The 27,653-nt window shown below is 35.3% G+C and overlaps 1 protein-coding gene across 2 annotated transcripts in view; it reads left to right on the top strand.

Moving 5' to 3' along the window:
- The window catches only part of LOC138306523 (colorectal mutant cancer protein-like), a 70,600-nt gene that overhangs the window by 12,609 nt on the left and 30,338 nt on the right, over positions 1-27,653 (top strand). Inside the window, exon 1 of one of the 2 annotated variants that reach the window (XM_069246980.1) lies at positions 16,779-17,941. The exons of the other annotated variant lie outside the window; for it this stretch is intronic. Coding sequence (XP_069103081.1) covers positions 17,789-17,941 — 153 coding nt within the window. The 5' untranslated portion in view covers positions 16,779-17,788. Of the gene's footprint in view, positions 1-16,778; positions 17,942-27,653 lie in introns of those variants that run through there. 2 annotated transcript variants of the gene reach the window in all.

Here is a 27,653-nt window from a genome sequence, read left to right as displayed (position 1 = left end):
AGACCATGTATGAAATAATGATAGCACATGCCAAATTAAAATAAAGAAAAATAGTTTAACAATTAGAGATACCTGTAATTACTTGACTATTAATGTGTTATGTTAATTATACGGGTAGACATTTATATAGTATATATAATGACAACACTTTTTGTTGCATTTATGTGTATCTTATATCTATATGCCCTAATATGGTCAAGTGGTTAAGGTGTCTGCTATTCTACCAATTACATTTGGAGTTAAAAATCCACATTGGTGATTTATGGAGTTAAAAATCCACATTGGTATTTTATGGAGTTAAAAATCCACATTGGTGATTTATGGAGTTAAAAATCCACATTGGTGATTTATGGAGTTAAAAATCCACATTGGTGATTTATGGAGTTAAGAATCCACATTGGTGATTTATGGAGTTAAAAATCCACATTGGTATGTACGGAGTTAAAAATCCACATTGATATTTATTCAGTTAAAAATCCACATTGATGATTTATGGAGTTAAAAATCCACATTGGTGATTTATGGAGTTAAAAATCCACATTGGTATGTACGGAGTTAAAAATCCACATTGATATTTATTCAGTTAAAAAATCCACATTGGTGATTTATGGAGTTAAAAAATCCACATTGGTGATTTATGGAGTTAAAAATCCACATTGATATTTATGGAGTTAAAAATCCACATTGGTGATTTATGGAGTTAAAAATCCACATTGGTGATTTATGGAGTTAAGAATCCACATTGGTATTTATTCAGTTAAAAATCCACATTGGTGATTTATGGAGTTAAAAATCCACATTGATATTTATGGAGTAAAGAATCCACATTGGTGATTTATGGAGTTAAAAATCCACATTGGTGATTTATGGAGTAAAAAATCCACATTGGTGATTTATGGAGTTAAGAATCCACATTGGTGATTTATGGAGTTTATGAATCCACATCGGTGATTTACTGACAATAAGTATGTTATCATGGTACATAGCCTTTACTGTAGCATTTTAGACCAATATACATATAAGTACAGGTCTAAAATGATTAAACATGGAAAAATAATCAATATGCATACATTTACAAATGATTTACATTGAGAAAGATGAAGTTACAACATGCTGATGTAATCAGAAATTCATATTAGAATTATTAAAAAATTAAAAAAAAAATTATTTGGCGGATAATTAGAATTCAAAAAAGGAAATTGTTGTGGAAACCTCCAGCTATGAAATGCACTAGAGCTTATATAAGCTGTAAATCGCAAAATTAATTGGTATTGAAAAGTCGTTAAAGCATGAACATGTGAAATTAAGTTGCCGCAATAATTGCTTAGTTTTATGTACAACTATTAGAAAAAAATGAAGTAAATTGATTTTTTTTGAAAACTGGAAAGACAGGGCAAAAAAACTTAATTGCTGAAATCAATTGGGCAAACATTCTACTTGGGATGATAAGGAATATTTGTCGTTACCCAAACTACGCCAAATTATGGATGGAAGTGCTTCAATGCATTGATCGCTGGTTCAATTTATGACATTTAAGGGCAGGCGTTGCGAGGCTGGATCTGAAGACCATTTGTTGTATTAGTCATTCATTAGGCACGGTGACTCTGTTTAGGGTGGGGGAAATTTGGTTGAATCAGTCGGAAGAGTTTCAGTCTGATTGTCGTAAAGTTGCTCACTTTGTACTACAGGGACCGGAGAGTTCCGACAGAAATCAATGAATTTGTTTGAACATCTAAATGTGATATTGACAGGGGATGCCTTCACTGTATACTGGAATCAACTGTTTCTTTTCTTTGTGATTTACTTGGCTAGTCAGTCGTATGACCTTGATTTTCATTGCCTAGAACTTATATTAAACAAGATGGACAATGTCTCTCCACTCTTTTTTCTTCTGTATTTTCCTATTTCTCCTTCTCTCCTTTATAAAAAGTTTGGATTTTTATATATTGCATTCACTGTTCTTTATTCTGTATTGATTTTTGGTATGAACAAGAATAGAACATCACTAAGTTGACCAAAATGTGTCCAAGCACCATGTCAACAATGTATGACAATAAAAACAGGATTGAAAATAAAATAAATGTCCTCTTGTTATGATGTCTGCAGTTATACTGGTGCAATAAATATCCTTAGTGATTGATGTCGTTTGAAATCTCATATAGAACATTTCTCTCAATATTAATGAGGAATAACTGGTTATATTTTTTAGAATTTCCCAAATTCTTTGTTAAAGTAATGATTTTGTGAAATTGTAATACTGTCCAAGCTATCTTATAAAGACCAACCAAGGGTCCAAAAAGGGTCAAAGAAAAATGGTTTTTATATCAAGGTGGTCTTTATGCACAGATCAAATGGTGATAAAATTTGGTACCCTGAGAAAGGGGTCTGTATAAGCAGGTGGTCTTTGTACAGAGGTGGTCACTTAAAGGCAGGTTTTACTGTACATAGCTGTAGTTAAAAACATGCAGAAAATACAATTAACACAATAATCTTTAACTGAAAGACATCTGTCGCTGAAAGCGCTATGGTATGAAGACCTCTTAAATATAATTGTGGCTTAAATATGTATCTTTACAGTGATCTATTGGCTAGTGTGGCATTTAAACACGCTCATTCTCCCCTGAAGACACATTTGAACTGCTCTGATTTAAAGGATAGAACAGTTCATTATGACTTTTCATGGGTGGATGCGTGAATATGGTGTAGAACACAACCAAATATTTGATGTCACCGTGTTTATAATGAAGCTTATTAAAAAGAAAATGTCTTTATTTCCGAGCATGTGTTAGTCTGGGTGTCACTTCAATTTCTCTCCTAATTAGATTTCTGAATATTTTCTGTATCACTTGGTATTTTAATTTAGTAAATTAATTGATTTAACAGACTTGACTAGAATTATATGGGAGTTTTGGGCGAGTTGTCTTGTCTGATTATCTTCGTGTTAAGGAAGGAAATTAAGCCATGTTTTCCGGAGTGCTGTTGTTGTTATGGTCGCATTAATGTCACTGATTTTAATTTTACGAGTGTTTAATTAAGTTTTAGAGATAATTTACCGTGATATGTTGACATGACTGTAAAATATCAAGTAATTGTCGTGTAGCTGATTGGCTCTTTGGTTTAAAAGGCAAAAAAAAAAAAAAAAAAAAATCCAAGCAAACAAATAAATGAAATTTAAAAAAGGAAAAATTCAAAGTAAAAAAATATTATGACCTGTGCACAAAATCCATGATATTAGCTAATATAGTCAGATATAAACTTATTACCAGACATTAACCAGACATGGACTTATTACAAGACATGGACTTATTACCAGACATGGGCTTATTATCAGACATGGGCTTATTACCAGACATGCACTTATGACCAGGCATGGGCTTATTACCAGACATGGGTAATCTATCAGACATGACTTCATTTTTAACATCAAATACACATATTACCAAGTTTGAATGTATTACTATCGTATGGGGTGATTTCCATACACAGACATTGCAACAGACCAAGGCTGTTATCATTTAGAACAGATTTTTACAAGGCCATCACTAATTTGCAGACATTGACTAATTAACCATCATGAGCTTATTACAAGTAATCTTTATGGGAATCTAATGTGTCTGTGACTGATTAGAAAAACACATTTCAGAGCCTTAATCTAGGACCAGTAACAAGTCAGTTGTCAACTACAAAATTAAATTGATCATAAAATGGGTAATTATATCTCCCTAATTTTACTGCCATTGCAAGAATTAATCATCTGACTAGAGATTTCAGCTTCCAGTGTTTTGAACATAATTACTAATTAAGATGCGATGGTATGATAAATAATTCTCGTTATGATTTACACAAGTTTAGTTTGAAAGAAAATCTGTTTACATTAATGTGTTTAAGGACTATGTCATCCATATTTACTCATATCCATTTTCAAAAATCCATATTTTCAGAACAGATAAAAAGCATTAAGAATTGCATAAAAGCTATGGCAGTTGACTATGGTATTATATTTTAATATTATATTTATTAAAAAGATTTTTTTTCAGTGTGACAAATATTTGCTATACTGTAATCTTAATCTGAAGCTACAAAATTATGTTAATTTACGTTATAGAAATATCTATATTCACTCTTATAGTAACTTATAGACACATTTAGATTCTTCTAAATCAAAGACTAGACCAGTCCATTATTAAATTTCAGGGGTGATTTAGTTGATGTATTTTTTGGCTTACCAATGACCGAGTAGTTAAGATGTCCAGACATATTACCACAAGCTCTCCACCTATGTGAGGCAGCTGCCAGGTACTGGCCACTGGACGGTCGTTTTTCTCCGGGTACTTTTCTTTCCTCCACCAAAAAACCTCGAACATCCTTTAAGATCCAGGCTGTTAAAAGGATGTTAAACTGATAAAAGTAAAACCAAAACATTTCTAGATTTGATTGTTAAGTAAGCAGGAATATGAAATATTTACTAGAACATATAACATTTCAAGTGAAAAGTATTTTTTTTTTTTTTTTGAAGTGGGAAAATAGGAGAAGGGAAAAGTTTTAAGAACTGAGATTCATGTCGCTATGTGTATAAGTACAGAAGGTGTTTCACGATTTCGACTCGGGAATTAGCAACTGTTAATGTCGGAAGTCAGAATAGGCAGATTGAATGACACACCGGTTACCATAGTGACAGAACTTTAAAAGGTCCGTAATGATCATTGTACTTTAAAATACATTTAGAGTTTCAGTGAAGATGTTAGACTTGATTGGTACAGAGAATACGGAAATGACATCAACAAAACTAAATTTAATGTAATGATCATAGTCTGGAGTTAGAGTATGCTTCTGTATATTAGAAGGGGTGGCTTGGGCTGGTTTGATTTATTAAATTTGCATTGAATCAGAATCTTCAGTTTGAATCATTTAAAAGTATTTTTTTACCCCTTACCCCCAACAACGAAGTTAAGGGAAGGAACTGTATACTGCATTCAGGTTGTTAGTCTGTCATCTGAAAACCATTCACAAACTACTCCTCATTAAGTACTGGAAGGATTTCAATGAAAGTACAATGTACTTGGTCTCAATATAATCCTTATACAGTTAATATGTGTGTAATATATATATATATGAACAAGATACCTTCATCTTTTACAGAGTTATGGCCCTTTATTACAAAGTGATTAAATGGCTACTTCTCCTAAACAACTGAAGGGATTTCAGTGAAACTTGTGCTGTGAGTCTCACTTTTCTCTATTGTCATGATGTACATAGCATCATAATAAACCCGAGTTTCACAATTGAACTGTGCCTATAAATAGCTGCAATATCACAGTTCGAATGATATCTAAAATTCATCATTAACCCCCCTCCCTTGATCTGTCACAGCAGCATTTTAAACATGGTGAATAATGATGATTTCCCGGCTGGATTTTAACGAAAATTACAAAATTTAGATATATCATTGTTAACAGCATATATAAAAAATGAAAACCAACAATTGTATATATATACATTTTAATTATACAAAGACCCCATTATAAGCTGTATCAGGATACTTTATGCAAAAAACTATCAAGTATTAAAGATGCTTCACCACAGACAGAACCCAAATGATAGCCATCTTTTGAACAATTATTGGTGTTTAATGATGTATATATATATATCTAATTAACACAAAAACTATAATGAAATAATTTGTTTTGCTTTTGGTAATGCATAATCAGCACTTAATTCTATATAAGATATAGTGCCACAGAATTTTTTCGGGACACAATTAATAATTTTTAATAATTTTATCTTTAATAATTAAATCTAGAAGCTTCAACTTTTCAATGGTGGTAATGGTGTTAAGTAAGTAACTTTTGTAACTGAAGAAAAATACTAAATCGTCTGCTCCTGTTTTTTATTGAGAAAATGTACAATTTGTCTGCGGTGGAGCATCTTTAACTAACAAAATTAGAATTACGTTTTTATTTCATAGAGATCACGTATTAACTGATTCATAAGGCTTATTCTGCATAGTGGGCAAAGCAATTAAATTTATGATAAGGAGAACTACTCAAGGACTCTTGTTTCCATGGCAACAAAAACTTGACAAAAACATCAATTATACAGTTTAGGATGCTTGCCTACTCATAAGAGGGAAACTTGATATCATTCAATGACTGAAGTACGGGATTCAATGACTGTGTTTCCATAGCAACAGAATCGGGAACAAATATCAATATCGTGATTTATTTTTGTTTGACAAGAATTTATTGGGGTCCTGTCTGAAGTGCACAGAAAACTAGGTCTGTCTTGGTTGTATGGGCAACATAATCATGTCCCTAACATGTACTGATTAATGGGAAGGAGGTGAAATGTGTGTCTGTTGGGTGGGATGAAATGTGTGTCTGTTGGGTGGGATGAAATGTGTGTCTGTGGAGTGGGGGGGGGGGGGTAGATAGGTGTGGAGGGAGTTAAAGGGGAGTAGGGTGAAATGTGTATATCTGTTGGGTGGGGTTGGGGGGGGGTAAATGGGGGAGAGGGTGAAATGTGTGTCTGTGGGGTGGAGGTTAGATATGTGTGGAGAGAGTTAAAGGGGGAGTAGGGTGAAAAGTGTGTGTCTGTGGGCTTCGTGGGGGTGGGTGGAGGTAAAAAGGGAGAAGGGGATGAAATGTGTGTAGTGGGGGTAAATGGGGGAGAGGGTGAAATGTATGTCTGTGGTGTGGGGGGTAGGTTGAAAATTGTGTCTATAGGGGGTGTGGGGGTGGAAATTGAGGGGAGGTAAAATGGATGAGGGGGTGATATGTATGGATGGAGTAAAGGGGAGTAGTGTTAAATGTGTCTATGGGAGTGGGGTGGGGGTGGGGCGATGAAATGAAAATGGGGAGTGGGGAACTGTGTGGAGGGAGTTAAAGCGGAAATAGAAATTTGGTGTGTGGATGGGGATGGGGGTTAGAATATACTATGGATTGGTTAAGAGAGGACGGAAGAAAAAAGTTGTGATTCAGTCAAATGAGAGGAGGGGTAAAAAGGGGGGGATAAAACATGTTAATCAGAAAGGGTCAAAATGAGGGGTGGGGTAGGAATGTGTGGAGAAGCTCCTTAAGGAGTCACATGTGGAGGGGATGAAAAAGGTTTGAAGGGGGTCAAAACGTGAAAAAAAAGTTTGGAAGGATGAAAATTAGAGAGGGTAGAAATGTGTGGAGATGGTCAAAAGGAAAGAAGATAGAAAATGTGTAAGGGGTGAAATAGGGTAGGGGTTGGATGGTGTGCGAGGGCTGGTCAAATGAGGAGAGGATGTGGTCTAAAAGGGGAGGAGGTGAAATGTATAACTCAACATTTTCATCTTCATCCATCACATTAATTCTATTACAAATCAAAATAATGAAAGAAACTTTTTAAAAAAATCCATACATTTTTGTAGTATCAGTTTAAAAGCTTCTTTCTCTTCACTGTCATATCAAATACTGTATATTTTGGTTGAATGGAAACAAAGAAGAAATTGGAGAATAAAGTAAATGAAAGAAATAGAATCTAGAATCTTTGGTTGTCTCTGTGAGAAGAAGAACCTACCAAGATTTTATGTTTAATACTGTAGATAAGTCAGTGGAATTTCTTTTACTCAGATACAAAACAACCACACAAACAACTAAAAATTGATATTCAACAAATGTTTTTGTCTTATCATATGTTAAATGATGTTGGAGTCTATAAAACTTGAAACTTTTCCAACTGCATGTAGTTATGTACCATTAGCTTTATCTACAAGTGACTTAGCAATGTAAAACTTGTACAAGTCTAGAGAGTATATACATACAGACATCAGCAATCCGGGAGCAGATGTTAGACTTAATTGATCGGGGTTAAATTACCGAAGCAAAAAATGTACTGTCTGGGTCACCTGCATGTTTTGAAATCTGAACGGTCTGGATGACCTCAGTGCTTTGATATCGTGACATTAACAGTGATTGACTGGAAGCAATTAATTGTTGGTACGGATCTGTGAAATGTTTTTTTCCTTACAATTAGAAAAATGTGTTTATGTATAATTGGTTAAGTAATGTGCCAGACCAGAGATCAATCTAGGTTTTTGGGGAAAATACCCTTTTTCAAAACAGGGGAAAAGTTTGGCGAAATATAGGGGAATTTGAATCTTCTTACTTTGTTCCAAATTATATTCATTTTGACGAAAAAAAGTACTAATTTTATTTTTAGATTTAGTATAGCAAGATCTTAAGCTCAAAAATGAAAAATTTGAGTTTATCATAAAATATGCAATAGCTATATGATTGTAACAGGAGAGGAGAAAATGTAGCGGCCAGGCCAGGATTCGAACCCGAGACCCTCCAAATACTAGCCGAGTGCTCTACCGACTGAGCTACCTGGTCACCGATGATCGACCCAGTCCAATCCCGCCACATGATAAATGAAGAAATTTGTAAACAAATGTCTAAAAAAATTAATGAAAAATAAGTCACAAGGGATATTGTGTTACAAAAGCGGTCTTTTTCTTAGCTTCAAATGGGGAATTTTTTTAATCTTCAGGGGAATTTTAGGCCTGAGGGGAATTCATTCCTTGAGGGGAAATTTACCCATAAACGGTAATAAATCAGAGCTAGATTGATCTCTGCAGACTTATCTGAGTTACCAAAGGATTTAAAACACTTGTAGTAGTATCCTGGGGTAAAATGGTTCTTTAATTTGTTCAAATGAATGACCTTCAAATGTTCAGTTAAGATCACAAAGGTTAACATCACAGAAATTATCTGACAAAACTGATATCACAATCCTACCCTAGTACTATTATAATATATTTTTTTGATAATCTAAAGATGTGTTGGCCTTTGTAAATAAAAAAAAAAAATGGAGTTGTGTCACAATATTGGATAAAGTAAAATTCAATATAATTACATGTAATGAAAGAGAGTCCTAACATTCAGGCATGAATAACATCATAACAGGTATATGAGGATGTCCCAACTTCGTTAGGTAGAGGAAAGCCAGAATCCCTAGAGAAAAACCACCAACCTGCAATTAGATCCTGGCAACTGCATGAAGTCTGATTTGATCACTAGAGGGGTAAGGCTATTGGTTCTTAGGACAAAACAGTCTCCTACTTCGTGCTTCACAGGTTGTTGGCCTCGTTGTAAGTCTTATGGAGGCCGCGTTGGCCAAGTGGTTAAAATGTCTCGACATATTACCACAAGCCCTTCTCCTCTGGATAGCGAGTTTGAATCCCATGTGGGGCAATTGCCAGGTACTGACCACTGGCTGGTGGTTTTCCTTTAGGAACTCCGGGTTTCCTCCTCCAACAAGCCTGGCACATCCTTACATGACATTGCAGGCTGTTAATAGGACATAAATCTAATAAAACTCGTAAGTCTTCAGACTTCGGAAAAGGCTGTATATGTTAAATTTTCTTAAAATCAGTGAAAAGTTTCTTGGCAAATTTTTTTACCTTCAGGAAATAGCTTACAAATAATGTACCTGTCCAATTACAATAGCTTCTTCAAATCTATTTATGCCTCTTTGACACACAAGCTCTAAAAATAGATCATCCCAGGGATTCCCCCAACAAGCTAATTAAGTTTTATTCTAGGTTCAACTTTCCTAAAAACCAGTGAAGACTTTCTTGATGAAGTTTTATCTCTGGAGTCTGATAGTACTAAATGGTAATGTAAGAACAGGATACGAGATAAGATATAATGGGGGAAGCTTGGTGACTCAATGGTACTGATTCCTCTTACTGGGTACGGTAAATATCAACAAGTTATGTTAATAAATATTGTAGTACCGCAACAAGTTATGTTAATAAATATTGTAGTACCGTAAATATCAACAAATTGCGATAATAAATATTGTAGTATTGTAAATATCAATGAGTTATCTATGTTGATGTGCCGTGTAATTACGATGAATACAGTATCTTTGGTATATGAGCATAATTTAAATAGTCTTGACAGAAAGCTCTCACTTAAAAAAAAAAACCAAAAAAACTGCCGCAGTGTGTATGTGTTTTATCATTAAGTTTGATTGGTCAAGATGTTGTCTTCACTCCTGGTGGAACCAATCAAATGATTGGTTAATTATTTTGCTTCATCCAATCACTGTGAAGTATTTTGAATATAAGTGTATCTGTGAAGATTAGTCTCTGGAAATTAGCAAAAAACAAGGCTTTAAAAGTTTATTAACAATGATATATCTGATTCTAGAATAAAAAAAGCAGATCATACCTTATTTTAGTTTATGCTTACATTTAAACCTGTCTATACATGAAAACCACTTAAGGGACAGAGGAAAAATGATCGTTATAGCCAGGTGGTCTTTGTACACATGTCAATTTGAGTTTGAAATGGTCATTAGAAAGTAGTCTTAATAAGCAGGTGGTCTTTATACAGGGGTGGTCACTAAGGCAAGTTTCACTGTAGCTAAGAAAATCACAGGATCATGTTTCAGGTGCCGGATAATAGATTAAATTTCTATTAAAGAATTAACAAAAAAAAATAATCTTGTTTATTCATCTAATAGAAAGGGATAAACTTAATTATATTCTCTGTTAATTAATAATTGAAAACTTGACATGAGTCTTTGATGGAATAGGTTCACCCTTCTAAATTGAAGCAATCTTTTATAACAGGAATAGATATTTAACTTCAAAGCAACAGGTCTTCCCTTTCTAAATGTTGGCAAGCTGTTGGAAGAGATTGCATTAGCATTGATGTTTTATCATGGAAGACAATTTATCGATTCAACAGTCTCTCCCGACCAAAGGGAGGTCTTGCTCTTTACACAGCACTCTCATACAAACTGAGTGCCTTTATGCATATTAGCCTGATGTTGATCCAAAGAGTGCCCTTATCAATTGCACAGTTTCGCCCGCCCAATGGGAAGTCGACGGCTCGAGGCTGAGTGATGGGCTGGATTCACTATGTACATTGGCCTGATAGCAGGCAATGTTTGTAATGATCTCCACTGAAGGTTATTACTGTTTCACGAATCAATGTCGTTGGGGCATATTTTGTTCTCAATGTATTTTGTTTTACACAATTTTATTATTTTCTCAATGTGATCTGATTGTTATACTGTGTAAGTTTAACTTTGTTATTCTCTCATTGGGGCATATTTTGTTTCTCAATGTATGAAGAAAAAAAGAAGATGAAGATGACATCCGACTTCTGACTTCGAAAATAGGTATAGCAGATTTAGAGTTAATTACACACTTTCGACTCGGTAAATATGATGAAACTAAAACCAGACCACTGAAAGTAATTCTAGGGAACAAGCAACAGAGGAAAAAGATACTAGAAAACGTTATGAACATCTCTAAGAACTGTCCATCACACCTTAAAAAAGCTGCTATTAAACGAGACCAAACTAGGCAACAACGAGAGGAATTCAAAGAAAAAAAGACTAAGAAGACTCCACTTCCTAACACTAGTCAAACAATACCAAAGGTGCTTCATCACACCCACTTAGAATTGGACACAGAAAGCACAACAGACTTGTCCTCAACAAGGCACAGTCTCCCGATTTTCAGTCCTATCGGGATAAATCACCATCTTCAGGATAACAATCTATATTCCGAGTCTCTCTCATCTATTATAATCTTGACACCTGTCATGACATCCGACCCTGATCAGAACTAATCCTTGGGAATGCTCCAAAACAATGCCAAATTGTTCGCTACAATCAGGGCAAACCTAGCATAGCAGAAATAGGAGAATAGTTTTTACCACTGTTACATAGTGATTCTTTGTAACGACCTACTCATATTTTATTCAAATGTGACATTTTAATCTACTAGCAAGATGGATGAACTTCAGAACTTGTAGAAAAATCATTTACCCAGGTATAATCCTACTCAAAACTGGGGGGGGGGGGAAATCCACCAAAAAAACTAAGATATTACCTCTGGACAATAACAGTTTTTAATAAAATACCTGGATTTTTAGAATGCTTCACCAACAACAGCTGCAGGACGTGGAGTAGCCATTTATATCTCGGAACAAATGACTGTCTCCAGCAAGTAAAATTTACAACAACCTTTGAAGAGTACCTAGCTGTTGAACTCAAGTTGAGTAATGGTGACAAGCTACTTATTGTGAATATCTACCGTAGCCCCAACAGCACAGCTGAGAATTTCAGCTACCTAACAAACTTAATGAGAGAAATGTCAACTAGAAACGCAAAACACATTCTGATCACTGGAGATTTCAAACTTTCCTGAAATAAATTGGACTGACTGGACAACATGTACGTCAGAAAACCATATATCTACTCGTTTCTTGGAGTGGTGTTCGAGACACTTTTTTATACCAACATATCCATAAGCCTACCAGATATAGGGAAGGTCAAAATCCATCTATACTGGATCTAGTTTTTTAGCAACGATGAACAGATTGTCAACGATGTTAACTATCTTCCAAGTATCGGAAGGAGTGACCATATTTTATTGTCTTTTAAACTGAGTGTATCACATAGTGATAATCATACTAAACAGGAGAGGAGGAATTATCACAAAGGGCATTACGACGCTATACGCGAAGAACTAACCTCTGTCAACTGGCTAAACATCATTCAAAGTTGAGGACATGTCAACGACCCAAGTTCAAGCAGTTAAATAAAGGGAAATCGCATACTGGGTCTAATATATGCAGGACATTTGTTCTAATATCATATATAACTATGTTTCTTACAAACCCTTGTACAAAAAGCCTAATTAGCACCAAACTTAAGAATATCTGCAAACCTCAGGATTGGATCTCCAACTGCATAAAAAAAGATCAAATTCGCTCTCGAAAACGTTCCAACGTAGAGCCACTAACAAAGAGTTTTCACTCTATTAGAAAATTTACCATAATACCATTTCAAGACCTTACAAAAGTTTGTACTTTCCCACCTATAGAATATAGAGCGATAAAAGGAACGATGTGATCGAAGTCTATAAAATATACTTGATACCATGCATAAGTTTTTAACCATTAATATGATTAAAGTTTTATGTCCTAAATAACAAAACCGCCAAAAGAAAAAAGGAAACATATATTAGTAAATGATGAGACATTTAACAATGTAATGACAGTTTGACATCAGTTACTATTGCCTGATTAACTTTGTGTAATATGGTTTACTATAGTATCCTTATTTAGTCATGTGTGTAATGGACATTCTTTCTAAGAAAAGTTTTGAGATCATCCCTGTATGGACCTATTTGTATAATAGATTTTGACAAATTCTCTTATTTGGTCCCATGCCTACTAGACCTCCTTTCTCAGAAAAGTTTTGAGATCATCCCTGTGTTCCCATTTGTATTATCGATTTTGACACATTCCCGTATTTGGCTCCATCTTTACTGGACCCCCTTTAGTTTTGGTAGTAGACCTTTTTAAGAAAAGTTTTGAGATCATCCCTGTGTGGTCCCATTTGTATTATTGATTTTGACATGTTCCTCTATTTGGTCTTCTGTTTACTGGACCTCCTTTCTAAGAAAATTTTTGAGATCATCCCTGTATGGTCCCATTTGTATTATTGATTTTTGACACCTTCCACAATTTGGTACCATGCCTACTAAACCTCCTTTCTGAGAAAAGATTTGAGATCACCATTTGTATTATTGATTTTTGACACATTCCCCTATTTGGTCCCATGCCTACTAAACCTCCTTTCAGAGAAAAGTTTTGAGATCATCCCTGTATGGTCCCCTTTGTATTATTGATTTTGACATGTTCCCCCTTTTGGTTCCATGCCTACTAAACCTCCTTTCTGAGAAAAGTTTTGAGATCATCCCGTTATGGTCCCCTTTGTATTATTGATTTTGATATGTTCCCCCTTTTGGTCCCATGCCTGTTATTGACATGTGATGTGTTAGATTTAATGTTTATTACAGAGAGAACTTGACCTCTCCTTCCATTAGCTGACATTATCAGCTAGCAGATTCACACACAGTTTGTGTTTCAATTTGTCCTGAAGTGACGGCAAAGCTAGTTTTTAGGAAAAATCTTCATTGCAGGGGAGTTGTTGCTTAATGAATTTTAAATCATTTCTAAAAGGAAACATTCGTAAATTTCAGTGAGAAAGCGATCATAGGCTTAACAGAAATTACAATTGAATCATCTGATTTAGATAACTATTGTGTTTTCATCTGCTATCTATGGCCATTATGTAGATACAGGGCTACAAACCCCCAAGGGAGGTAATTTAACAACAAAGGGAGACAATTAGATCCCTCAAGGGAGATAATTAAGGTTATTTACTGATCTAATGACCCAAGTTTCTGCAAGCGACATTTTTCTCTGAAAATTGTGTCTGAGTGGTCAGGTGTTGTATCACCTGTGTGAAAAACTGCTGCTTCCAGAATATCGGGCCACATTGATCACCTGATCATCCCGAAGCTGTTTGTTAATCTATAACCTAATGTTATGCGTATCCTGTCCGATACAGCACTGAAGAGCAAAATTTATCACAACTGATACAACTAATATGGTTCTACAAATGCAAGCAAACTAGATATACACTGAATGGTAATACCTGTTGATTTGAAATGACCTTTTGTGTGATTTTGAAGTGCAGAAAAAATAACAGTTATGATTTGAAACAACAAAATTGGCCACATTAAGACAAGCAAACCTTTACATATGGAATGGTACAACCAAATTAACCTCATAAAAATAGCCATATAGTATGGTAATAATTTAAAACCTCCGAATTGGCCACATAACATAGACATGCCTTTACATATGAAATGGTATATTTAGATTGGCCCCATGTAGAATTTCAAATAGTATGGTAACAGAATCTTAAACAACTAGATTACCCACATTTATGTCCACTCACATAAAGTGCATTTATGCATTGCCTTAACACATATGGAATGGTAGAACTAAATTGGCCACATAAAGATAGGCAAGCCTAAACATATTGATATGGTAGAAACTAAATTGGTCACATAAAGATAGGCAAGCCCTACACATATGGAATGGAAGAACTAAATTGGTCACATAAAGATAGGCAAGCCCTACACATATGGAATGGTAAATGAGGCAACTACAGTAAAGAACTTTGGCCACATAACTTGAAAAACAACTAAATTGGCCACAGAAAGAACTAGGCAAAAGTAGCCTACACATATGGAATGGTAGAACTAAATTGGCCACATAAAGATAGGCAAACCTACACATATGGAATGGAAGAACTAAATTGGTCACATAAAGATAGGCAAGCCCTACACATATGGAATGGTAGAACTAAATTGGCCACATAACTTGAAACAACTAAATTGGCCACATAAAGATAGGCAAGCCTACACATATGGAATGGTACAAGTAAAGTGGCGGCTGTGCTAAGTGGATAGGAGTGTTACAGTGTTCACACTATACAACCGACCACACTCCATCAGTGGAACTGACTTTATATATAGTGCTGGGCTGAGGAGAGAGTTGTAGAAGTGGGAGGGGAATTGATTCCTGGGACCAACAAGTTTCCCCATTCAGTGCTGGAAACTCTCTCCAGAAGGCTGAGTCTAAAGTCTTCATACCGTGGATATCTATGGTACAGGATAATGATCAGCCCTCCATCCCACCATGGAAGTCTAAAGTAGTGCTCTATTCCCTATGCCATGGATATATAGCTATCAGTCCCACAGAAATATAGGGAAAGTATCAGGAAAGTGTTAAACTCTCTATATTATGGATATATAGCTACCCATCTCACAGTAATATAGGGAAAGTGTCAGGAAAGTGTGAAAATATTTCTCCAGGAAACAGGATCAAAGTCTACATCGTAATCCTACTCAGTGCCATAGTAACCCTGCTGGCAGACTTTTAAAAACTTTTTATCCCAGGGAAGCATATCACATGCTGTCCGGTTGGATCTGATGTGGGAGATACTGTGTACTAGGGTTGGTAGGGGAGTGTGAACACATCCAGTGCTGGTCCATGTGGGGTGTGTTTGGGGAGATTTCCTTATACCGTGGAATAAGTGTTAAACCTTTTCATTCTACAGAAGCTGAAGTCTGTACAAGTTTTTTAACAAGAAGCTGGATTACTTGGAGTTATGTATGTTTTGAAAAATTCTTATAAGAAATGAATCATCTTGTAGAACTTTAAAAACAAAACTGAAGGAAATGAATGTTTTAAAGATCTCCTATATAAATTAAATCATGTTCTAGAATTTTGAAAAAAAAATGAAGGAAATGTGTTTGTTTTCAAGAAATCCTTTGTAAAGGAATGTGAAAAGGTTGAGATCTTCCCAGTGTAATCCTGTGTTCTAGAACTTAATAAAAAAATATGGAAAATTAATGAAATCTAAAACAGGCAAGAAATATTGAATGCAATCATCATGCAGACTTTGTATTAGTTTTCTGGGTATGGTGAAGTATAGAGCTGTACAGATATTACATATGGAATAGTTAACTATAGTACAGTAGAGCTAATCCTGTTGATATTGTTATCTGTAAACAGCCTGCCTGCTTCTGCATGATTCACAACAGCTTAATGGTGTTAAACTGAGGGAGTTTTAGTTGAAAAATTTCTTCTAGACGGATTAACTTCTCTTTAGTGTGTTTTATCTATTGAGAAAAGTAGGTAATTTGAGTATTTTCATTTTCTTCATCCACAAAATATAATGTTAAGCTAAGGATGGGAATTTGAGATGTTTCAGTAGAAAATTTCTTCTATATGAATTTGCTTTACATAATTACATATTGAAAAAGTGTAGATTGAATATTTTCATTTTTTCATCCAAAAAATGTCCTTATATGTTCAAAAGCTTCACTACAATATTATGAAATCCACTTTTTGAAAACTAAACAATAGAAGAAAAAAAAGCCTTACAAAAAATTATATGAATTCAGATTATTTTCTAACAGAAAAAGATCCTTGACTTCTTAAACGCTCAGTGTAATGGTATATCTTAATCATATGTATAAGTATTACCTTTGATCAAAGGCATTTTATCAGGATTAAAATGTAGACATTTAAGATTTTAATTGAAATATCCTGCGAACTTAATTATGTAAACGGAAAGTTAGAGTCCAAAGTTATATAATTCTAGTTGGTTGCGTTAGGGAAGGAATTAGGAACTGATGTGGGACAGACGTACAGATATCTCAAACCTTTCAACATCATAGCCTATGGAATGTACTCTAACATCTGCAAGTCGAGTGGAATTTATTACCTCTAGGAGGAAAACATGGAATTTTGATATGTACAAGAATTATTAATGTGCACTGAGGAATTAGTATGCATGTTTCAAATTTAAGAGTGTGTTGCTTAGGGGATTTGTATAGTGTACAGTTCTGGGATTAAGGAAATTGTCAGATTTTCTAACTTTCATTGTTGTACATATAATATGAGGCAGTGAACAAATGTCTAAGGATGTAATCATTACCATTCAACATGTATATAGTGATTAACGATTACCATAGAGACCCTCCTTGACCTTGGAATTCTGGGATGTCGGATCCGACGGAATTATGGATATTGAATGTCTTGCAACATTATGTCGCATTATTGATGTTACGAGATTCAGAGTGGAATCTAAATAATCAAATTTTCTCAGAAGACTGCAACAGTCTGATACTGGAACCTTAAAAAAGGGTGATTCAGAAAAAAAAGTACACAGGAAGTAGTTACCACAAAGGGAGTGTTCATTGTTTATGACGGAAATGAAGTGTTCATTATATTTATCAGAAAATGGCTGTTAATTATTGATTCTCACAAAGGAGTGCTCATTGTTAATCACCTCAAAGGAAGTGTTCAACATTATTTACCAGAAAGGGAGTGTTCATTATTTACCAGAAAGGGAGTGTTCATTATTTACCATGTCCTTCAGTCCACAATTTAGCCCTACGGGGTCTGCTTGTGTGGTGCACTCCCCAACCCTCCCTTCACGAATGGAAATGTCACCTGACCTTGTGTACCAGAATGGACATGATTTAGTGGAGGAATTTGGAATGGATACACGGGATCCAGAGGTAAATAAAACTTATTTGTCTCCCTTTGATTGAACTCTTTTAAATCATATCCATGCATTTGAGATCAGTGTTTTATCTAGGTATATGGTGAACAATGGCCTGTATAGTACCAGGCTAAAACTGATCCCCTCCATAATTATTCAGGAGGCAATATACCAAGAACAGATTGAATATGCCTTCATTAACATTTGAGATCTTAAAAGAAAAGATACAGGTGAACCTCTTATATTAGATCATTATCATGCAACTCAAAGTAAAAGTATTTTGCAAACTACAGTAAAAAATCTCACTATTTGTTGTAACTCTGTTAAAGTCTGTGACAACCATAAGTTTTTCCACAGAAGTCCCAATATATTGAAGTTTTTTTTCTTTTTTGTCTGCTCTGCTCTCTGTGTGGGTTTTGGTTCTTTGCGATACAGAATTTCAAACCAGGGGGAGATAATCTGGTAATACGATTCAGCTGAGAAATTCTTAACAACAACATTGGATGCAGTAGCCAGTGTCTTTTAGCCAGAAAAGCAAAATCAAACATATTTTGTGCCTACTAAAATCTGATGAGATGCCATACTGTATATTTTAGTGGCCGAACACTTTATAATGAATTCATGTAGCATGGCGACTTTATTGATTGGTGGAGATTGTCCATTTGTTTGTTCAGGACAAGTATCGTGGGTGGATAGATAAATTTGCCCACAACATAAATCATTATGTGTACAGTAGACAACAAAATAACAGCCCAGGACATAAATCATTATGTGTACAGTAGACAACATAATAACAGCCCAGGACATAAATCATTATGTGTACAGTAGACAACATAATAACAGCCCAGGACATAAATCATTATGTGTACAGTAGACAACATAATAACAGCCCAGGACATAAATCATTATGTGTACCGTAGACAACATAATAACAGCCCAGGACATCAATCATTATGTGTACAGTAGACAACATAATAACAGTCCAGGACATAAATCATTATGTGCACAGTAGACAACATAATAACAGCCCAGGATGTAAATCATTATGTGTACAGTAGACAACATAATAACAGCCCAGGACATAAATCATTATGTGTACAGTAGACAACATAATAACAGCCCAGGACATAAATCATTATGTGTACAGTAGACAACATAATAACAGCCCAGGACGTAAATCATTATGTGTATAGTAGACAACATAATAACAGCCCAGGACGTAAAACGTTTTTTGTACAGTAGACAACATAATAACAGCCCAGGACATAAATCATTATGTGTACAGTAGACAACATAATAACAGCCCAGGACATAAATCATTATGTGTACAGTAGACAACATAATAACAGCCCAGGACGTAAATCATTATGTGTACAGTAGACAACATAATAACAGCCCAGGACATAAATCATTATGTGTACAGTAGACAACATAATAACAGTCCAGGACGTAAATCATTATGTGTACAGTAGACAACATAATAACAGCCCTGGACATAAATCATTATGTGTACAGTAGACAACATAATAACAGCCCAGGACATAAATCATTATGTGTACAGTAGACAACATAATAACAGCCCAGGACATAAATCATTATGTGTACAGTAGACAACATAATAACAGCCCTGGACATAAATCATTATGTGTACAGTAGACAACATAATAACAGCCCAGGACATAAATCATTATGTGTACAGTAGACAACATAATAACAGCCCAGGACATAAATCATTATATGTACAGTAGACAACATAATAACAGCCCAGGACATAAATCATTATGTGTACAGTAGACAACATAATAACAGCCCAGGACATAAATCATTATATGTACAGTAGACAACATAATAACAGCCCAGGACATAAATCATTATGTGTACAGTAGACAACATAATAACAGCCCAGGATATAAATCATTATGTGTACAGTAGACAACATAATAACAGCCCAGGACATAAATCATTATGTGTACAGTAGACAACATAATAATGGCCCCGGACGTAAATCATTATGTGTACAGTAGACAACATAATAACAGCCCAGGACGTAAATCATTATGTGTACAGTAGACAACATAATAACAGCCCTGGACATAAATCATTATGTGTACAGTAGACAACATAATAACAGCCCAGGACATAAATCATTATATGTACAGTAGACAACATAATAACAGCCCAGGACATAAATCATTATATGTACAGTAGACAACATAATAACAGCCCAGGATATAAATCATTATATGTACAGTAGACAACATAATAACAGCCCAGGACATAAATCATTATATGTACAGTAGACAACATAATAACAGCCCAGGACATAAATCATTATATGTACAGTAGACAACATAATAACAGCCCAGGACATAAAAATTTATATGTACAGTAGACAACATAATAACAGCCCAGGACGTAAATCATTATGTGTACAGTAGACAACATAATAACAGTCCAGGACGTAAATCATTATGTGTACAGTAGACAACATAATAACAGCCCAGGACATAAATCATTATGTGTACAGTAGACAACATAATAACAGCCCAGGACATAAATCATTATGTGTACAGTAGACAACATAATAACAGTCCTGGACATAAATCATTAAGTGTACAGTAGACAACATAATAACAGTCCAGGACATAAATCATTATGTGTACAGTAGACAACATAATAACAGCCCAGGACATAAATCATTATGTGTACAGTAGACAACATAATAACAGCCCAGGATGTAAATCATTATGTGTACAGTAGACAACATAATAACAGTCCAGGACGTAAATCATTATGTGTACAGTAGACAACATAATAACAGCCCAGGACATAAATCATTATGTGTACAGTAGACAACATAATAACGACCCAGGATGTAAATCATTATGTGTACAGTAGACAACATAATAACAGTCCAGGATGTAAATCATTATGTGTACAGTAGACAACATAATAACAGCCCAGGACATAAATCATTATGTGTACAGTAGACAACATAATAACAGCCCAGGATGTAAATCATTATGTGTACAGTAGACAACATAATAACAGTCCAGGACGTAAATCATTATGTGTACAGTAGACAACATAATAACAGCCCAGGACATAAATCATTATGTGTACAGTAGACAACATAATAACGACCCAGGATGTAAATCATTATGTGTACAGTAGACAACATAATAACAGCCCAGGACATAAATCATTATGTGTACAGTAGACAACATAATAACAGCCCAGGACATAAATCATTATGTGTACAGTAGACAACATAATAACAGCCCAGGACATAAATCATTATGTGTACAGTAGACAACATAATAACAGCCCAGGATGTAAATCATTATGTGTACAGTAGACAACATAATAACAGCCCAGGATGTAAATCATTATGTGTACAGTAGACAACATAATAACAGCCCAGGATGTAAATCATTATGTGTACAGTAGACAACATAATAACAGCCCAGGACATAAATCATTATGTGTACAGTAGACAACATAATAACAGCCCAGGACATAAATCATTATATGTACAGTAGACAACATAATAACAGCCCAGGACATAAATCATTATGTGTACAGTAGACAACATAATAACAGCCCAGGACGTAAATCATTATGTGTACAGTAGACAACATAATAACAGCCCAGGACATAAATCATTATGTGTACAGTAGACAACATAATAACAGCCCAGGACATAAATCATTATGTGTACAGTAGACAACATAATAACAGCCCAGGACATAAATCATTATGTGTACAGTAGACAACATAATAACAGCCCAGGACATAAATCATTATGTGTACAGTAGACAACATAATAACGACCCAGGATGTAAATCATTATGTGTACAGTAGACAACATAATAACAGCCCAGGACGTAAATCATTATGTGTACAGTAGACAACATAATAACAGCCCAGGACGTAAATCATTATGTGTACAGTAGACAACATAATAACGGCCCAGGACGTAAATCATTATGTGTACAGTAGACAACATAATAACAGCCCAGGACGTAAATCATTATGTGTACAGTAGACAACATAATAACAGCCCAGGACATAAATCATTATGTGTACAGTAGACAACATAATAATGGCCCAGGACATAAATCATTATGTGTACAGTAGACAACATAATAACAGCCCAGGACATAAATCATTATGTGTACAGTAGACAACATAATAACAGCCCAGGACATAAATCATTATGTGTACAGTAGACAACATAATAACAGTCCAGGACATAAATCATTATGTGTACAGTAGACAACATAATAACGGCCCAGGACATAAATCATTATGTGTACAGTAGACAACATAATAACAGCCCATGACGTAAATGATTATGTGTACAGTAGACAACATAATAACAGCCCAGGACATAAATCATTATGTGTACAGTAGACAACATAATAACATTCCAGGACGTAAATCATTATGTGTACAGTAGACAACATAATAACAGCCCAGGATGTAAATCATTATGTGTACAGAAGACAACATAATAACAGCCCAGGACGTAAATCATTATGTGTACAGTAGACAACATAATAACAGTCCAGGACGTAAATCATTATGTGTACAGTAGACAACATAATTACAGTCCAGGACATAAATCATTATGTGTACAGTAGACAACATAATAACAGTCCAGGACGTAAATCATTATGTGTACAGTAGACAACATAATAACAGCCCAGGACATAAATCATTATGTGTACAATAGACAACATAATAACAGCCCAGGACATAAATCATTATGTGTACAGTAGACAACATAATAACAGCCCATGACGTAAATCATTATGTGTACAGTAGACAACATAATAACAGTCCAGGACATAAATCATTATGTGTACAGTAGACAACATAATAACGGCCCAGGACATAAATCATTATGTGTTTAGTAGACAACATAATAACGGCCCAGGACATAAATCATTATATGTATAGTAGACAACATAATAACAGCCCAGGACATAAATCATTATGTGTACAGTAGACAACATAATAACGGCCCAGGACATAAATCATTATGTGTACAGTAGTTAACATAATAACAGCCCAGGACATAAATCAATATGTGTACAGTAGACAACATAATAACAGCCCAGGACGTAAATCATTATGTGTACAGTAGACAACATAATAACATTCCAGGACGTAAATCATTATGTGTACAGTAGACAACATAATAACAGTCCAGGACGTAAATCAATATGTGTACAGTAGACACCATAATAACAGCCCAGGACGTAAATCATTATGTGTACAGTAGACAACATAATAACAGCCCAGGACATAAATCATTATGTGTACAGTAGACAACATAATAACAGCCCAGGACATAAATCATTATGTGTACAGTAGACAACATAATAACGGCCCAGGACGTAAATCATTATGTGTACAGTAGACACCATAATAACAGTACACCTGGACATAAATCAAAGGGGATGCTTACTTGTGTTATAGAACTCAACTTCTGGATAACAGTTAACTATATAGTTTTCATAAATTCAGTGTTTTTATATAGACATGGATTAATAGAATGCTAAATGAACCTATCATAATCTTTACACTAGGGCTGAGAAATCCCTTTACAGTATTGACAGACTCAGCCCTATTGTACTAAACCACCCCCATCCTTACCTTCCCTCTCCTTCTGTCTGTATAGTATACAGTTAAAGTATTGGGTTGAGGGATATAGCAAGTTTCTGGTTTCCCGAGACTTGTCTATTTCCCGAGGTAGAGCCAAGGGAAATAGGCAAGTTCGAGGGAAATCGGAAATTTTTTTATAGCGTAAATAAAGTAGAGGTATATTAATAATGCCTATTATACTGAGCCCCCACCATCACCTTACCTCCATTTAGCTTTCCTCTCTATAATGACCATTCAATAGCCGTCATTTAGCTTTCCTCTCTATAATGGCCATTCAATAGCCGTCATTTAGCTTTCCTCTCTATAATGGCCATTCAATAGCCGTCATTTAGCTTTCCTCTCTATAATGGCCATTCAATAGCCGTCATTTAGCTTTCCTCTCTATAATGGCCATTCAATAGCCGTCATTTAGCGTTCCTCTCTATAATGGCCATTCAATAGCCGTCATTTAGATTTAAGGAATTATACTTTTATTGTTGTCACTTGTTGAATATTCATGAAGAAATTTGGAATCTCGCCAGTCCTGGTTTACTGCTACAAAAGACTTGTCTGCCAGAAAAACTTCAGTATGATGGTTTTATTGATTTGGTTTTGTTTGTGTTTCACATCTTTTGATAGCTATGGTCATTTAAGGATGTGTCAGGATTGTGTGGTAGTGTTTCACATCTTTTGATAGCTATGGTCATTTAAGGATGTGTCCAGTTTGTGTTGTAGTGTTTCACATCTTTTGATGGCTGTGGTCATTTAAGGATGTGTCTGGTTTGTGTGGTAGTGTTTCACATATTTTGATAGCTGTGGTCATTTAAGGATGTGTCTGGTTTGTGTGCTAGTGTTTCACATCTTTTGATAGCTATGGTCATTTAAGGATGTGCCCGGTTTGTGTGGTAGTGTTTCACACCTCTGATAGCTGTGGTCATTTAAGGATGTGCCCGGTTTTTGTGGTAGTGTTTCACATCTTTTGATCGCTATGGTCATTTAAGGATGTGCCCGGTTTGTGTGGTAGTGTTTCACATCTTTAGATAGCTATGGTCATTTAAGGACGTGTCCAGTTTGTGTGCTAGTGTTTCACATCTTTTGATGGCTGTGGTCATTTAAGGATGTGTCTGGTTTGTGTGGTAGTGTTTCGCATCTTTTGATAGCTATGGTCATTTAAGGATGTGCCCGGTTTGTGTGCTAGTGTTTCACATCTTTTGATGGCTGTGGTCATTTAAGGATGTGTCTGGTTTGTGTGGTAGTGTTTCACATCTTTTGATAGCTGTGGTCATTTAAGGATGCCCTGGTTAGTGTGGTAGTGTTTCACATCTTTTGATAGCTGTGGTCATTTAAGGATGCCCTGGTTAGTGTGGTAGTGTTTCACATCTTTTGATAGCTGTGGTCATTTAAGGATGTGTCTGGTTTGTGTGGTAGTGTTTCACATCTTATGATAGCTATGGTCATTTAAGGATGCCCTGGTTAGTGTGGTAGTGTCCCATCTTTTGATAGCTATGGTCATTTAAGGATGCCCTGGTTAGTGTGGTAGTGTCCCATCTTTTGATAGCTATGGTCATTTAAGGATGTGTCTGGTTTGTGTGGTAGTGTTTCACATCTTTTGATAGCTATGGTCATTTAAGGATGTGCCCGGTTTGTGTGGTAGTGTTTCACATCTTTTGATAGCTATGGTCATTTAAGGATGTGTCCGGTTTGTGTGGTAGTGTTTCACATCTTTTGATAGCTGTGGTCATTTAAGGATGTGTCCGGTTTGTGTGGTAGTGTTTCACATCTTTTGATAGCTATGGTCATTTAAGGATGTGTCCGGTTTGTGTGGTAGTGTTTCACATCTTTTGATAGCTATGGTCATTTAAGGATGTGTCCGGTTTGTGTTGTTTAAGTGTTTCACATCTTTTGATAGCTATGGTCATTTAAGGATGTTTTCGGTTTGTGTGGTAGTGTTTCACATCTTTTGATAGCTATGGTCATTTAAGGATGTGTACGGTTTGAGTGGTAGTGTTTCACATCTTTTGATAGCTATATATATATGGTCATTTAAGGATGTGTCTGGTTTGTGTGGTAGTGTTTCACATATTTTGATAGCTATGGTCATTTAATGATGTGCCCAGTTTGTGTGGTAGTGTTTCACATCTTTTGATAGCTGTGGTCATTTAAGGATGTGTCCGGTTTGTGTGGTAGTGTTTCACATCTTTTGATAGCTATGGTCATTTAAGGATGTGTCCGGTTTGTGTGCTAGTATTTCTCATCTTTTGATAGCTATGGTCATTTAAGGATGTGCCAGGTTTGTGTGGTAGTGTTTCACATCTTTTGATAGCTGTGGTCATTTAAGGATGTGTCCGGTTTGTGTGGTAGTGTTTCACATCTTTTGATAGCTGTGGTCATTTAAGGATGTGTCAGGTTTGTGTGGTAGTGTTTCACATCTTTTGATAGCTGTGGTCATTTAAGGATGTGCCCGGTTTGTGTGGTAGTGTTTCACATCTTTTGATAGCTGTGATCATTTAAGGACGTGTCCAGTTTGTGTGCTAGTGTTTCACATCTTTTGATAGCTGTGGTCATTTAAGGATGTGTCCGGTTTGTGTGGTAGTGTTTTAGTGTTTGGTTTGGCTAGCTCAAAGAGTAAAAAGAGTTTCAGAAGAGAAATTCCATACGATTACACAGGGATCCAGATTAAACAAGGGCCAGTTTTATTGATTTGTTTTTGAGATATCCCCCCAGTTAATTAGTTTTGACAAGTTATACCGTACATGCATAATGAACTTACAGATATTATAGCTTATACATATTTGTGGTTAAATTATCAGACACTTTAAACACTGATCACAGCTGGATTGTTGAATTCATTTTGAGATTTCTCAAATTAATAGAGCTAAAGTGTATCATTGCTACTTCACAAGCCAAAGCACTATTGGATGTACAATTACATCTGCTTTTGAGAAACACCCCAATTATTTAGTTTTGAGACGTCCTTCCCTGGAGATCAAACTGTCAGACATATTGATGTTTGGACAGGAACTCTATTGAATAAACACAAGCATCATACTAGACAATGAATTAATGCTTATATATATTGTGAAACTCTAGTGGCATTTTGGCAGGGACAAACGGCGCCGTACAGACGCCATACGAGGAGGAATCGTGTTCAGGGATGTTACGTTAGGCATTTATGTGGCAGAGTTTGGACAAATTGATAGATATATTCCGACCAAATGGCCATTAGAGCTATATATTCAATTTTCGGTATTGATTAGCTATTATCATCGTCTGAGGCTGTGTTCACTTTCTAATTTATTGTGTTTTGATAAACAGCAATGGTGATTTTTGGTATTTGTTTTTTTTGTGGTTTCAACAAATTGACGCAAAATTATGCAATCTATGTCGTTGATCATTTGAGTTTGATTATTTTTGTGGATTCTAAAGGTTGTGTTGCTAGGAATGTTAAATCAAGATAATTATAAAAGTGTTAAGGATCTAGTAAAGGGGAAGGTCACTTTTAACTTACTCCAAAACGTCTATTTCAAGATACCAAAACAGTGTAGGTAAGGTATGATTTACCTTCGATTAGTTCTACTTTCTGTTGATTGTGATGTCACATCAAAATATGACGTCACAATCTCTGGTACGTGGGACTAATCGGCTGTATTTATACTTCACCCACGCCATTTTGATTTCTGAAAATCTACATATTACAGTGGGACCCATTTAATTTGAAATTGGTTATATATTGAAGTATTGCTGTATATGAAATTAAATATAATCCCTGTTCACACACATCTATTGTCTTTCTCTTTGGTTACATTGAAATCTAGATATTTTGAAGATATTTTCCATTCAATGACTTCAATATACACAGTTCCACTTCATGACTAGATGTAAAAGCAGTGTAATCAGTGTTAGAAATCTGTGCTAAATGTTAGCTACATAGGGAATGCACAGTTAGTATCTTACAATACAAGGTTTATTTTGGTGCGAGACTTAGGAAAGCCGAGATACCTTTGCCATGAGCTAAGAAAAAGACCACTTCGCCAAATGTGATTTTCAATATCATAAGAATGACATCTGTCATATGT

Source organism: Argopecten irradians, chromosome 13 (assembly GCF_041381155.1).
Source record: "Argopecten irradians isolate NY chromosome 13, Ai_NY, whole genome shotgun sequence".
NCBI lineage: Eukaryota > Metazoa > Mollusca > Bivalvia > Pectinida > Pectinidae > Argopecten > Argopecten irradians.
Note: the sequence above shows the minus strand (reverse complement) of the source record. Positions and strands in the feature narration are given on the sequence as shown.